At 48.5% G+C, this 14,438-nt stretch overlaps 2 protein-coding genes across 5 annotated transcripts in view; one reads left to right on the forward strand and one right to left on the reverse strand.

Annotated features, from left to right (window-relative positions):
• The window catches only part of FAM104A (family with sequence similarity 104, member A), a 27,963-nt gene extending 25,510 nt beyond the window's left edge, over positions 1 to 2,453 (forward strand). For all 4 annotated transcript variants that reach the window (XM_014536091.1, XM_014536090.1, XM_014536093.1 and 1 more), the window contains one exon: positions 1,812 to 2,453. In XM_014536091.1, the coding sequence (XP_014391577.1) occupies positions 1,812 to 2,048 (237 nt within the window). In that variant the 3' untranslated portion in view covers positions 2,049 to 2,453. The remainder of the gene's footprint in view (positions 1 to 1,811) is intronic.
• Positions 2,454 to 3,040: 587 nt separating this feature from the next.
• The window catches only part of COG1 (component of oligomeric golgi complex 1), a 12,019-nt gene continuing 621 nt past the window's right edge, over positions 3,041 to 14,438 (reverse strand). The window contains exons 2-16 of the mRNA XM_005861954.2: positions 13,943 to 14,031; positions 11,835 to 11,906; positions 11,505 to 11,746; positions 11,181 to 11,362; positions 10,896 to 11,066; positions 9,714 to 9,870; positions 8,966 to 9,176; positions 7,786 to 8,577; positions 6,924 to 7,070; positions 6,328 to 6,489; positions 5,435 to 5,562; positions 4,860 to 4,968; positions 4,417 to 4,526; positions 4,261 to 4,339; positions 3,041 to 3,229 (exon numbers count right to left, since the gene is read on the reverse strand). Coding sequence (XP_005862016.1) covers positions 3,095 to 3,229; positions 4,261 to 4,339; positions 4,417 to 4,526; positions 4,860 to 4,968; positions 5,435 to 5,562; positions 6,328 to 6,489; positions 6,924 to 7,070; positions 7,786 to 8,577; positions 8,966 to 9,176; positions 9,714 to 9,870; positions 10,896 to 11,066; positions 11,181 to 11,362; positions 11,505 to 11,746; positions 11,835 to 11,906; positions 13,943 to 14,031 — 2,786 coding nt within the window. The 3' untranslated portion in view covers positions 3,041 to 3,094. The remainder of the gene's footprint in view (positions 3,230 to 4,260; positions 4,340 to 4,416; positions 4,527 to 4,859; positions 4,969 to 5,434; positions 5,563 to 6,327; positions 6,490 to 6,923; positions 7,071 to 7,785; positions 8,578 to 8,965; positions 9,177 to 9,713; positions 9,871 to 10,895; positions 11,067 to 11,180; positions 11,363 to 11,504; positions 11,747 to 11,834; positions 11,907 to 13,942; positions 14,032 to 14,438) is intronic.

The raw sequence follows: 14,438 nt of genomic DNA on the forward strand, positions 1-14,438 counted from the left end.
ATATATTTAAGCCATTTAACAAAGAAAAATCAACCAAAAAAATGAGTTTGTGTGTCACCTCTGACACGCGTGTCATAGGTTCGCCATCACTGTTCTAGTATAATATTGTATTGAGTTGTAAATAGAGGAGAGTGCTAATTAAATGATTGCCGTATTAAAATTGTATAATACCGTAGTTCTGAAGGATCCTTACCATAGCCTTCTCTTTTGAGACCCCTACTAGTGGAAAAAAGGAGATTTCTGAGTGACTCTTGTTAGGGATCTCTGAGTAGCTTCTTCAGGATGACTAAGACACCCAGTCATGTTAGTTACATTAAAATATTAGACAGGTTCGTGCACATGCACATATACACACATCGAACTGCAAAAATGCTAATATCACTTTACAAGAAGTATATTAAAATCTCAGAATGTGTTCTGCATTCAGAGAACACCATTTTCGTCCTTGAGATAACCACAAATTGTCACAGGTTTTTATTTTTTATTCTTACTTGTTCCCAGAAGCCATTTTATCTGTTATGTGGATACCTTTTTTACATCCTGTACCAATGAGTGATACTTACCCTTAGAGTAGGGGTGGGGAACCTTTTTTTCTGCCAACGGCCATTTGGATTTTTATAACATCATTTGAGGGCCATACAGAATTCGTCTGCTACTTTTGTTCAAACATTTAATTAACTCACCTCTAATGCCTTGGCAGGGCCAGACTGAATGACTTCCCAGGCCTTATTTGGCCTCCGGGCTGGGCATTCCCCACCCCTGCCTTACAGGCTGAGAACTTGTTCCCTTGATTATTAGAAATTATTGGAATGAATGGCAAGATAGAGAAGACATGTAAAGGAGTTAAGATGTAGTTGAAGGGATTTGCGGTAGAAGGCCTGTGCTTCAGTCTGGACCCTGCCACTTAGGGATGTGTAATGGGGACAGTAATCCCACTTGACATTACAAGGTAGCTGTGAGGATAGAATGAAATACCTTAGGTCCGTGGTCGGCAAACTGCGGCTCGCGAGCCACATGCGGCTCTTTGGCCCCTTGAGTGTGGCTCTTCCTAAGCCTTAGGAGTACCCTAATTAAGTCAGTAATAATTTCCCTACCTATATAGTTTAAGTTTAAAAATTTGGCTCTCAAAAGAAATTTCAATTGTTGTACTGTTGATATTTGGCTCTGTTGACTAATGAGTTTGCTGACCATTGTCTTAGGTGAACGTAACTTGTAAACTGTAAAGCCCAGTATGTTATTGTTATTATTAATCCACCCAAGGATATTTTTTTCCATTAATTTTTTAAGAGAGAGTGGAAGGGACAGACAGACACACACATTGATTGGTTGTCTCCCCTATGCACCCCCACTGGGGCCTGGGATCAAGCCTACAACCGAGGTATGTGTCCTTGAACAGAATCATACCTGTGACCTTTCAGTCTGTGGGCCGATGCTCTAACCACAGCCAAACTGGCTAGGGCAAGCCCAGTATATATATTTTTAAAATATTTTAAAATACATTTTTATTGATTTCAGAGAGAGGGAGAGTGAGAAACATCAATGATGAATCATGGATCGTTTGCCTCCTGCATTGCACCCTACTGGGGATTGAGCCTGCAACCTAGGCATGTGCTCTGACTGGGAATCGAACTGTGACCTCCTGGTCCATAGGTCAACACTCAACTACTGAGCTAACCAGCTGGGCTAACTCAGTATATGTTTTGATCTGGTACTTCTCAGACTAGGTAGGAAGAATATTCTTAAGTTAAACCACAGTAAAGTTCTTAAGAAACAAGTAGCCTAGTTGTGAAACTGTTCCTTTTTCTTTCCAGTCTTCAAGCAGTGACAGTGGCGGGAGCAGCAGCAGCAGCAGCAGCATCAACAGCCCGGACAGGGCCAGTGGGCCAGAAAGTAGCTTGAACCACATCGTCACCGGGTCCAGCCCCAACACCCCTCAGCCCGCACCTGAGCAGTCTGCACTATGCCAAGGCCTTTACTTCCACATCAACCAGACCCTGAAGGAGGCCCACTTTCATAGCCTACAGCACCGAGGCCGGCCTCCAACATGATGGGCTGGTGGTTTCTTGCCTTCTGTGAAGGGACAGCGCTGTGCAGATTTGATATTTCATCTTACGATGTTTTAAAAAATTGCACAAAAAATGCCTGTTGGCTTTCCACTCTATATTTGAAATAACAGGTTAACAGGCAGTTGTTTACTTGTGGTTTTGCTGCACTATTGCAATTTTAAAGGGGCTTTGAAGCAATTTTTTATAGGATTCTTTTGAGGGTGGGTATCAAATCCATGTCAAGGTAATGGTATGAGGAAATCTCATCTGCGTGTTGAGTCCATAGTTTGTCCAATTCAGATTGATTTCCAAATCTGTCAATTAGAAATTCTACTTTATGTAAAAAGGCCTTTTAAAAATGCGGGATCTTCAATTTTTTAAATTCAATAAACTAGTAAAGAGTATGTAGTTTCCATGAAGAAACATACATTTTTTTCCAAAATATAGACCTTGATTCAGTCTTGCACTGAAATTGCCATACTACCTCTTAGTATGTAGCTGTGCGGTTGGAAATGCTCTCCTTTGTAACAGAGAGTCAGGTCCAGGTGAGGCTGTGTATGCGAAGCACCCTCCCCAGTAACTGTCTCCTCTCTGTTGTGTATTTGTATTTCCAAGAGAATGTCTTTCAGGTTCTTGTATATGCAGATAATTGTCACCTTATTGCTCAGAGCCTACATCTCCGATTGGGTAGAAAACATTGCAGTTCCAACAGTCAAGAAATATGTAATGATTTTTTGTCTTACAAACTTGTTCTCTCGGCAGCTTATGTGATCTCACTGATAATTCTACCCTGTAGTGTCGAGAATTGCAGCGTTGTTGAATGGTGACAGTGTAAGCTATCGGAACTGATGTCTGAAGTCACAGTGCTGTGAGACTGTTGGCCAAGGATTCCCTTTAGAATTGAAGTGACCCCACTAACAGTAACCAGGGGCCGCATTCCACCACTGAGACTGGACAGACTAGCGTGGCTTAGAAACAGATGAGCAGAGGCACCGTTAGTAGAAATGATGCAGTAGTATTTATTTAGAGAGTGATGGCCAGGTCCCATGTTACTTAGTCATACTAGAGAGCCAACCAAGTTTGAATAAGGAAGGTGTAGAGTCTTCGTCCTCACTGACAAACTGTCTGAATAAGGAGCCGGGATGCGTCGGGTCATCTGCTCGGGAGAGTGCCGGGGGGACAACCTGCCATGGCATGGAGAGGAAAGTGCCTTAGAGTCCACCCAGATCCTCCTGCCTGCTCACCTCCGCCACGCCCCGCCCCGCCCCACCCCACCCCACTCGGAGTGCACACAGCACACAGACCTGAGAAGCACGGGCAGCTCTAGTTCAGGGGATTGAAGAGGACATGGGGACGACTAAACTTTGCAGATGGAACTACTGTAGGAAAGGGTAAATCTACACCTTTCCGTGGTGGTTCCTCTACTATGGACAGAATGTAAAGGTCAGTTACTTGAAGTAGAAATTTAGAATTGGGGAGGGAAGTTACTGCACAGGCCACTGCTTATGGAGTAGATGGTTTGTGCAAGAATTTTTTTACTACCATCTCTCAAGTTTTAAAACCAGATGTTTGACAAGGATTTTGGATCTTAATGGGTTTGTGGCAGGGAATGTGGAAAGGATTCATTGCTATTGTTTTGTCTAGCAATAAAGTAAACAACTAAATGCTGAAAGAAGCCAGCACTTGAGCTCTCAAACACACATGTATACAACACAATGCAGAAATACCCAGGACTCCTCCTGCAGGCTAATGGATGGCAACCTCCTGAAACAAAACGTGTATTAACAAGAAAATGTAAAACTCAAGAAAGCAAATTTCCTTTTATTTACCACCCAAGTAAAAGAAATGGAAGATGAAACCATCACCAAAACCAACCTTTTTTTTCCAAACAAGTATAACGATAGTGCTGGGTTAGCAGTTCACTCTTTTATCCTACAAAACCCAAGAACCTCCTTCCTGTCCTGCAGATCTCCAGCCTCGGCAGCCTGAGATCTGTTTCTATATGAGGCTACTTGATAGTGTAAATGAGCACCTTTTAAACCTATCAGCTCAAGCTAGTAAAACCTGTACTTCTATATTGCGCCGCCATTAAAAGCAGCATTAGTGCATTTTGTCATTCAGTTCTTTATCGATTCTTTAAGGGGAGCCAATTGGGTGGTTTGGTGGGAAATGGGACAGGATCCATAGGGATGAACCTTTTGATTTCTGCACTAACCTGGGCTTTGGATTCGATGCTTCTGCTGGTTGATTTGGCCTTTCGAGTGCTTGTCATGCTGAGTGGAAGAAGTCCAAACCTCCAAGAGAAGATGAAGGCATTTCAGTGGCATGAACAGGAAGCTGGGGGCCAGCAGAAGCCTGGTGGGATCGTTACCTGATCTGACTCGATGCCAGCGGCAGTATGTTATGGGGTTCTTGCGAGTTGAATGTGCTGCTCCTGGGGGTGAACTGATTCTCTGTACCAGTAACCAGTCCAAATAGAACCTGACAAGACAAGAAGGGGGTACAAAAACACAGGTTTATTGGCCAGTTTAAGCCGCTTCTGTCAGTAATCAGTCACTTCGTGATCATCATTTTGGGGAACGTTCTTTTCAGTGTGTGAATGCTTAAAAATTACCACCTGTCAGAATCTGAGTCACATGGCTCTTTTATTCCTTTCTGAGGCCTGGATAAAACCTGAATAATCCTTATCTACCATGAATGGGGTCAAATCTCAGCAGTGAGATCTTACCTAATCCTCTTTCAGTCTTTATAACTAACCGCAGCTTGCGTTCAAAAAAAATAGAGCGGGTTTATCTTTCACAGGGACTGGCTTACAGAAGTTCGCTGCACCAGGCGTGTGAGGTTGCTGTTGAGGTGTGGTGTGAACACATCCAGGTCAAAGGGATCAATGAGTGCTTCCAAGTAGTCAGTTACTTTCTCAATTCTGAAGAAAAGGATTAGGATGATGAGTCTCCACAGTTTTTAGGACAAAAACCCATTTCCTGGTACTTGAATGCTATGGAAATCCTGGAGCTGGATTTATTCTTAATTGCTGGCTCAGTATCACTTGTTACTAATTGTTGTGCCTAATAATCCTCAAGAGTTTTGGGCTGATGGGATGTCTAAGTCAAGTCCATTTTTCCCATGCTGTGTTTAGGGAGGGCACTGGAGGCTCCAATTATACCCAGCAGTTGGTAGGCTGACTCTGGAGAAGAGGAATGAGATCCCACTTACTCCGCCTGGCCGTGGAATGTATCCAGCAGCTGGTCAGTATTTATCTTGCTGGCAACAGGAGCTTCCTGTCTAAAACAAGCACAGCTACTGTGCAGCACGGCTGGCTGGGGGCTCCCCAGGAAAGGGGCTTCTTGCATTGGGCAGAGGCTGTATTGGGAGAGCTGGGGTGAGGCTACCTGGAGTCATGTTTGCTGCGGCCACTTTTCACCTCTTCACCCTTGGCTGTGAGCACAGTGCTGAGGTACCGCAGGTCGTAAAGCAGCTGCAGTGCCCGGTTCTGGGTCATTGGAAATGCACCTTCTCTCTGCAAACAAATGCGAGATGACTTCCATGTCACGGGTTGGTTGAGTCCCAGCTTATTTCAGAAGCAGATGTTTTTTCCATTCATACCACTTTAATCTCACAACAAAACAGGTTAGAAACTTGGTCTTAAAACCCAACCACAGGGAGGACCCAGCCCTTAAAAAAGGTCTCAGGTGCTGGAGATGGTCATGTTAAAGGGAAAACGCCCCTTGCATGAAGGAGAGGCCTTGTGAGCAAACTCAGGAGAGAAGGCTTACCTGAATTCTTCCCAAATTGGGAGGTGAGCCTGTCTTAAAAGTGTTACTAATGAAGTGAGAATATGCCACGAGGGCAGAATGCTTCCCAGACCATGGAGGAGAGGAGAGGGGGCAGGGGCAGGGACTCTTAAATACCTCCCGTGCCACGGCTGTGCTTTGTAATCCTTCCAACTTCCTCCCAGCCCCAGAGAAGTTTAGCTTAAGAGACCACATTTGATCCTGAGGAAACTGAGATGTAAATGATTCGCCCCAAACCCCGGTGTGTGACTGCCTGGTCAGAAGGGGTCTTTGTTACTCTGAGGCCTTCCTCCTCCCACTGTACTGACTGCCTTTTTATGAAGACCTGCCTGACTCCTGAGGATGGTGTAATTAAACTCGCAGCCACTACCAACTCGATAGCCTGGGCTCAGTGACCCTCAGCACCCAGAGTCCTTGCTGTGCACTGCCCAGAGCCCAGAGAAAGCTAAGGTTTATTTCAGTGTTTAATGGAGAAAACCTCAAACACCTACCTTCGTCTCTTTTCCTTCTGAGAGTTTCTCATAGGCAGCTACTACTTGAGCCACACAGTTTTTCAGCATCTCCTGCAGCGTCACCTTGGGCAAGGCATGGCCTCCAACCCGATTAATTTCCTGGCACAAGCTGAACAGGAAGGACTGCACATACCAGGACGGCTGAAAGAACAAAGGAGCACCGAGTCGCCAACTTGCACCGATTAAATGAGATGCAGTAAATATGGGTCCATCTATCCTGGCTTCACACCAAGACCTTGACCTCTCCAATCAGCCCCTCTTACAGCCCAGCTAACAGATCCGAGTGACACTGGCTGTCATTCCCTCGGTGGCACCTTTTTACGCTGCTGTTTTCACTAAAGGGTAAGTGGTTCTCTAATTAGCAGAGCCAGTGCTACAAAAGGGAAGAATCATCACTGACTCTGGAGCAGTCTATCTACTTGGCCCCATGGCCACTTGGCCTCCCCCACCCCCAGCAGAAAGTTGTAACTATTACTTGCAGCTCCCCCTCAGCAGCTGACCATTAGTGATTTTCTAAGCTCTTCCCTTTCCTCAGAGCAGGTCTCAGTCCGGCTCTGACAGGGGCCCTGGCTTACCTGGATAGGGAGTCGGATCTTGGATGTGATGCTGCTGCCAGACTCCGCTTCCTCCTGAATTTCTAGTTCATCCCAGCTGGTGGCCGTGGCCAGGACTGAGCCAGCATCATCTAAAAGTAATGACTGGGCAAATCCATGAGCTAAAACCTGGTAATAAAAGGCAGATGCCCAGAGAGGCCACTCAGATCCTGCAGAGTTTCTTTCAGACTCTAGAGCAGGGGTCCTCAAACTACGGCCCGCGGGCCACATGCAAATACAAATATTGTATTTGTTCCCGTTTTGTTTTTTTTTACTTCAAAATAAGATATGTGCAGTGTGCATAGGAATTTGTTCATATTTTTTTTTAAAACTATAGTCCGGCCCTCCAACGGTCTGAGGGACAGTGAACTGGCCCCTGTTTGAAAAGTTTGAGGACCCCTGCTCTAGAGCTTCTGCTGCTTAGGTCACATGGGGTGGCAAGTGGCAAACGTCACTCTTCTCTTGGCTAATTACTGGTATCGGCAAAGGGAATGTTGTTGCTAACTACTCTGCAAGTGTCAGCTCTTAAGACAACAGCAGAGACTATAGGGAACACATTTAGGGTGCAGAGCAGGAAATATAGATCCTTATCCAGAGAAAGGGTCTGTCTCATTAGATGGAAGGGAAAAATCACCAGGGTTTCTAAGTCCAGACTAAAAATGAATGGAAGAGGTTTGACATTTGCTCTGTGTGGCAGAGAAAAATGAAAGTAAGTAACTGTATGGAATAAGAATTGTTATTCCGTTTCTGTTAAAAGATCAAGGTTGGCAAGACTGGACTATAGTGAAAGGGAGACGATGAGGATGAGTGGGGAGTGAGACAAGTACGTGGCCATGCTACTCACTTGCACCACCGCCGAGCTCCAGACCCGGTAGCTCATCACACTCTGCTGCAGGAGGAGCTCCTTCACTTCCTGCCACTGGGCCTGCGTAGGTAGGACTTTTTCTGTTTTCCCCTTTCCTTGTTTTTTCAGAGCCCTGGAATCCCTTGCTGGTTTCTCAGAGCTCCCAGACTTTCCCAGGATGCACTGCTTCAGGTGAGGACACAGTTCTCCCAGGGACTGGCAGAGCCTGGCCATGAAGAGGACTGCATGCAGCTTGTCACGGCCCAGGGCATTTTGCTGGCCTTGCACAGCTTCCTCGATGCTCTGCAGCTCTGCCCGGACGCAGTCCGTGATGTGCTTGATGCAGGCCACCGAGTGAGTCCGCAGCATCTCCTGCACAGTCCCGGCGTCTGCGTACCTGTCAAAGGCACAGTGCTTGGCTTGCACGGGGGTGACCTCCTTGGGCAGTGACGAGTCGTCAGAGGGAAGGTAAGCCAGGAGGTCATCCAGTTTCACCTTCAGTTTAGCATCTAGGGCAGCGCAGAAGTTTTGTACACAAGGGCTGACAGCTTGAGCTTTCATGGAGAGCCCACTGCCGCCAAACGGGCCCCGGCTCGCCACGCTGACCCAGGCGGCATCGGGAGGCAGGTCACCAGGACTCTCGGACCAGAGGAAGAGAGACATGTTGTGTTCAAAGTGGATGTGCTTGTTGGAAGCGGACTTGCTGGTGCTGCTCTCGAGCTCCTGCAAGGCGGAGGTGAGGAGCTGCCTGGAGTTCGTGGAGATGGAGTCAAAGCCCTCTTTTGTCAGCGTCTAAAACAGAATGAGAAAAGCAATTCCTTTCAGAAATCTCAAAACAAGAGGACCACGTGGCAGTCCATCCAGCATTCCGAATGTTCTCCACCAGGCTCAAATGACATGACGCTGGCAGAGGACAAAGTCATCGCTGATGGACACAGACACGTTCCCGACCGCCTGACAGAGGCCTGGGCTCTTCCAGCACTGAGTCGGGATCTCTGTGTAGATCCAGAAGAGAACCCCCTCCCGCCCCGGAAGGCATGCTGGGACTCCCTGGAGTAAGTCCGCAGGGAAAGAACACACTGAGGACACATCAGGACTCAACCCAGACAGTCACAGATCACACTAGGACTGGCCATAAAACCGACTGCCCACGGGACTGCCACAGGACTGCCCACGGTACCTGTAATCGGTCAAGGAACAGCTGCTGCATCAAATCCTCCCACAACAAGAGGGGCTTCTCCAGAAGCCGCCGGCACACCACGTCCCAGCTGCGACTGGTGGACTCGTTGGTAAGTAGTTCCCACACGGCGTCCCGGATCCCCGCCAGGCCTTTCATGCTCTTCACGAACATGAGCAGGCTGGTGATCCCGTTTTTAATGTCTTCCTTGCACCTGCAACACAATCATTTTCCTTAGGCCTCATTGGATTCGTGATTCCACACCTTTATTAAGAGCAAGAGCAGGCCTCCATTTGAAAACCTCCAATTACATAAATATACTTCTCTCAGAGCAGTTACAAATACGCATGAACACAGTGTTTCTGGCTGGATGGGTGGAGAGCCTGTGGCCCTTTCACCGGGCCTACCCTTGCTTCTCTGAGGCATCTGGAAGGAAGTCGAGAGCCCTACAGAGTGTCTTCAAAACCTAAATAAAAGTTTAGGGTGGCAGGACTCTTACATAAAGAGAATTTAAAATCCTCTACGTAGTATTTTGAAAGACAGATTCCTTCTTGGTTCCCCACAGTAGGGGCTATCCTTCCATGAAGCTGGCGACAGGTGGCTGAGTGAGGCGCCGACATGACCTAGTGAGCGGTGTGGAGAGCATCATCCAGGAGGTCAGGCTTGTCCCTCACTCATCACTGGCCCTATGGCCACACACGAGGCTGCCAGGGTGGTGCCTGCCGGCCTCAGGAAAGTTCTGGCTACTCACATGTGGATCCATTTCTGCAGCGTGTCGGTTAGGTACTCCTGGCTGATGGGATGTGCGAGGGTCCGCAGAGCCGGCCGGAACTCGACAATGGATGCCGGCAGGTGCTTGAACCAGCTGCAGAGCTTCATCTCTTCTTGGAGAACGCCGATGCCCTTTTCTAAAGAGAAGGCCAAGTGAGAAGGAACCGGGCCATCCTCTGAACAGCATATTAAACAGTGGACCTAGAGCCCTAACTGGTTTGGCTCAATGGATAGAGCGTCAGCCTGCGGACTCAAGGGTCCCGGGTTCGATTCTGGTCAAGGGCATGTACCTTGGTTGCAGGCACATACCCAGTAGGGAGTGTGCAGGAGGCAGCTGATCATGGACCTAGAAGGAATTTCCACAGACCATCTAGTCTTCCTCTGGGCAGGGCAGACCGGAGCCCTGGAAAGCGGGGGAAAGGGAAGTACAGAATATGTCCAGGGCTTCCGTCATCAGGGAGCTGGCAGCTTCCCTCCAACTCCGGTCATCCTATTGGCTGAGAAGGGCAACGAAAGCGAGGAATGGAATGGGGAAGAGAGAGAGAAGTACTGGGTGCTGTGCAGCCCTCGACATTTGCAAAGTAGAACTTAAGTTGTCAAAAAGGTATGTTTCCTGTTTCTCACCATCCTCCAACCTCCCTTGAAGATCTGAGGGAAGAACTGATGGCCACTCATCCTGATCAGTGAGTTGCAGCTCTTCAGAGGTGACCACTCCCTCCAGCAGGGCATAGGCCCACGCTGTGCAACTCTGGGAGGCCCATTCGTGCCTCAGGGCCTTTGCACATCCTCTTCCCTTTGCCTGGCACTCTTCTCCTTGCCTTCTTCACCTGACTAAGTCTTACTCAGCTTTTAGGTTTCAGTTTAAATGTCACTTCTCCAGTGCAAGTAAAATTGGTGAGGTCCCTCATGTCAGTGCTCCCAAGCCAACTTGTACTTCACATTCAGAGCAAAGCCCAATACTGATATGAAACAGGTATGTGTGTATTTGAGTTCAAAATCTGCCTCTACCACTAGACTGTTACCTCTACAAAGGTGGGTTCCATATTTGTCCAGTTCACTGCTGTATCCCCAGAGCCTAGCATAGTAGCTGGCAGCTGGTAGATACTCAATAAACATCATTTGAATGAACCAGAAGATAAAAAAAGGTTGGCTATGAGCTTACCAGTAGGATGCTGGCCTGTGATGGTCTCCAGAGTTGAGAAGAGCAAGCCACATGGCAGGGACGGGTCTGGCAGCAGCCCTTCCGGTAAAGTGTAGAAAAGAGCATGAGCTTGGTTCAAAGTGGTGGCCAGCAACTCCACTAATGAGCAAATCTGAGCCTTGACACCAGCACCTACGAGAAGAAACCATCCTCTTCAACACTCTCCTTTAGTTGAGTTAGTAACAGAAATGCTCTGGATGCTTCCGTCTCCCTCAGCTCATCCTTCCGCATTCCCGTGGTACCCACCGTGGTGCGGCTGGTTGAGAAGTTTCTGAATAGCTGCCTTTCTGGCCAACAGGAAGTCTGCCAGGGCTTGGCGAGGAGAACTCTCTTCTAGGAGCATTATAGAGCACAGGGCCTCCGCCACTGCTTGGTCCGACCCAGCCTGGCATTTGAGCAGCATCTTGCTTTCATGCAGAATGGTTGACCTAGAAAGATGACAAAGGTCACCAGGGACTTTTCACATCTTGAGACAAGAGCCTTGGTGCCCCAGGAAAGAAGACGTCCTCCACAAAGCTGTAGTGGTGAAGCGCAGCCCTCACCAGAGGTCATCATGCTGGACCCACCTACCGGAAGTGGCTGGCCGCTGCCACCTGCCGGATGAGTATGGGGAAGCGGGAGAGGACAGGGCTGTATCGGGAGCCGGAAGAATCCAGCTGGAGCAGGCTGTGCAGGTGGCAGCAGAGCAGGTACAGCTGTGTGGCGTGGAGGTACTGGGAGGCTTCCATCGAGCTCCAGATCTTCTCAGGGATTTCTAAGAGGAGCTTGATCTGGGCAGCCATGCTGTAGAACTTCTCCCGGGCCGGCTGTGGCTACAGGGAAAGGCACAGGGTCAGAGGAACAAATGAAAGCAGGGGCGGTGTTCGACAGGCTGCAGTGTGGGGGCACTGTAGGGTTCACAGCTTTCAACGAGCCTGATGCAGCGCCCTTCAGCAAGGCATCAAAGCGCAGTGCAGTGGAATCCTGGGCAGGCTGCAGTGTGGGGGCACTGTAGGGTCAGCAAGGCATCAAAGCGCAGTGCAGTGGAATCCTGGAGTGGGGAGGGCTGTGCAAGCCCACCGGTTTCTCCTACCTGTGGCGCGCCACTTTGCTCAGGCCCAGGGAGAGGCACACTGACTCTGGTCATCTCACAGTCTGGTTACCACTGCTCCTGTGATGTCTCAATAGCACGGAGCCCTGTGGACCCCTCTAGAGTGCACTTCTCCTTCCCTTTTCAGATGTTCAGCCTTCCTACACCTCCTGCTTCTTCAAGTGCATCATGGACTTCCTTGTTGGCTGTTCTATTCACCAGCCCTCCACCAAATCTTCACTTGTCTCGGTCCTCATGCCTCCACTCCTGTCAGTCTTGTCCTTTTACTTAAGCAGTCTCTTCCCTCAAGCATCACCTCTAAGCAGACTGCTACAACCACATCTTTATCTTTAGTCCTCGTCACTCCTCTGAAGCCCAGTCCAGCCTTTTGTGCTGCTGCCTGGTAGGTGTCACCACCCTTCCATTGTCAGTATCCTTAAAACTACATTCATCTCCCTAACAATCTTGGCCATCTCCTCCTTATCTATCTTAGCACACATCACACTCTACTGCTAACTTCTCAGGAAGTTCATGTCCTTCTGATGGGGTCTCTTGATATCTTGACCATCGAAGTTTCTGTTACACTTCCACGACTCTAATGCAGGTCATCATCATGTCACCTCACACGCAGATTAACCCAAAAACATTTAGCCTGTGCTGTGTTCATTCACTACTCCTCCAATCTATCTTTTTCCTTTGCTGTCAAGTTTACCTTCTTCAGCAGCTACTTAGATATTATCTTTGCTTGGTTCTAAAGGCTCCTCATTGCTTCGTATCAGCCTGGTGGTCAAGGGTTCCCATCCTCCACTACTTTCTTCCAGGGGCCCTGCAGTCCGTTGGTTTGCACGTGTGGGGCAGAGGGGTGATTTCATCTCCCAGGGAACATCTGGCAGTATCTGGAGACATCTGTGATGATCACAGTGGGGGAGAGGGAGGGTGCTACCGGCATCTAACAGATGGAGGCCAGGAATGCTTCCACACATCCACAGGACAGCCACTCCCACAAAGACTGACCCGGCCCCCAATGTCAACAGCACCAAGGGTGAGGAACCCTGCTTTAATTAAATTCATTACCAGTTTTAATTGTCTTTACACATTTCAGACCCACATTCCAAGCCTCCTCTGTCCTGAAGGCCCCTCTTTGCTGAGGAGGAAGGACCGAGTCTGAAACGACTTTCTTTGGAAGTCTATGGTAAATGTGCACCGTTATTTTGGGAACCGATCACCATAATGCTAAAATGTTTTCTACTGCGACTGTACATTGTTTACATTTTTCTTATAGATTGTAAGCTCTGTCAGAGCAGGAATTGGGGGACTTCTATTTCTTTGTGCCTTAAAGAAAGGCAACGTTTGGTGGGTTGAAGTCAGATATAGCAACTATAAAAATAAATACATTTCTAAAAGCAAGAGTACATTAATTTACTAATAAACCTTGAAGCATGACTCAGTTGTAACAAAGGCTGGCCACGTAGGGAGGGACATGTACTCCGTGTACAGCTTACAGAGGAATGAGGTCACTCATTTCAAAAATCAGCTATTTCCAACCCATTTCCTTAACATTTTTTTATTATTATTGATTCCAGAGAGAGGAAGGGAGAGAGGGATAGAAACGTCAATGATGAGAAAGAATCATTGATCAGCAGCCTCCTGCACGCCTCTATTACGGTTGAGGCTGCAACCCAGGCGTGTGCCCTAACCCAGAATCAAACAGAATCCAATGGTGACCTCCTGGTTCATAGGTCGTTGCTCAACCACTGAGCTACACCGGCCCGCCCCAGCCTTCTATTGTGCGAGCCCAGCCTACTGACCTGACTTCCTCTAAAACCCGGGTTGTATTAAAAACTTCCAACATGGAGCTCAATGGTACTTTTGCAGTTTCTCCTTGCATGTCGCTGTAAGGTTCTCCTCCCAGGTCTTTAAGAACAAATTCCTTGTTTACCTTTCTCGCCCTCGCGCCCTGAACACAGAACACAACACGCTGCTCCAACCTGAGGGTGTGCTCCGAGGCTGCATCCTTCCACCGCAGGTCTAATTGGCGGTCAGAGGAGGGAGCGCTGGGGCTCACCGGATTGGAATGACCTGAGCGCACTGACGTGGGAATGTTCCGCTGTTACAGGGGGCGGCCTGATGCTGGAGTCCGGTACGGCCCTAAAGCAACGGGTGGCCTAGCTACTAGGGACTGTGGCCGTGATTCTTGGGAACTGGGTGGGGAAGGCTGGTATGAGCAAAAAAAAGGGGGGGGGGGGGCGATGTCAACGTGAGAAACCTGTGCTAAGAAGAACGTCAGGAAACGTCAGGGAGAAAGCCGCGCTGTCAGGCGAGGGAGACCCCTGGCGTTTCCCGCTAACGTCGGGCGTGGGAGCCCGTGGAACCCACGAGGGGGCGAGGGCTTCCCGGTCGGAAGTCGGGGAGGCTCCCGCAGGAGCCAAATGGCC

This window comes from Myotis brandtii, unplaced genomic scaffold (genome assembly GCF_000412655.1).
Source record: "Myotis brandtii unplaced genomic scaffold, ASM41265v1 scaffold157, whole genome shotgun sequence".
NCBI classification, from domain to species: domain Eukaryota; kingdom Metazoa; phylum Chordata; class Mammalia; order Chiroptera; family Vespertilionidae; genus Myotis; species Myotis brandtii.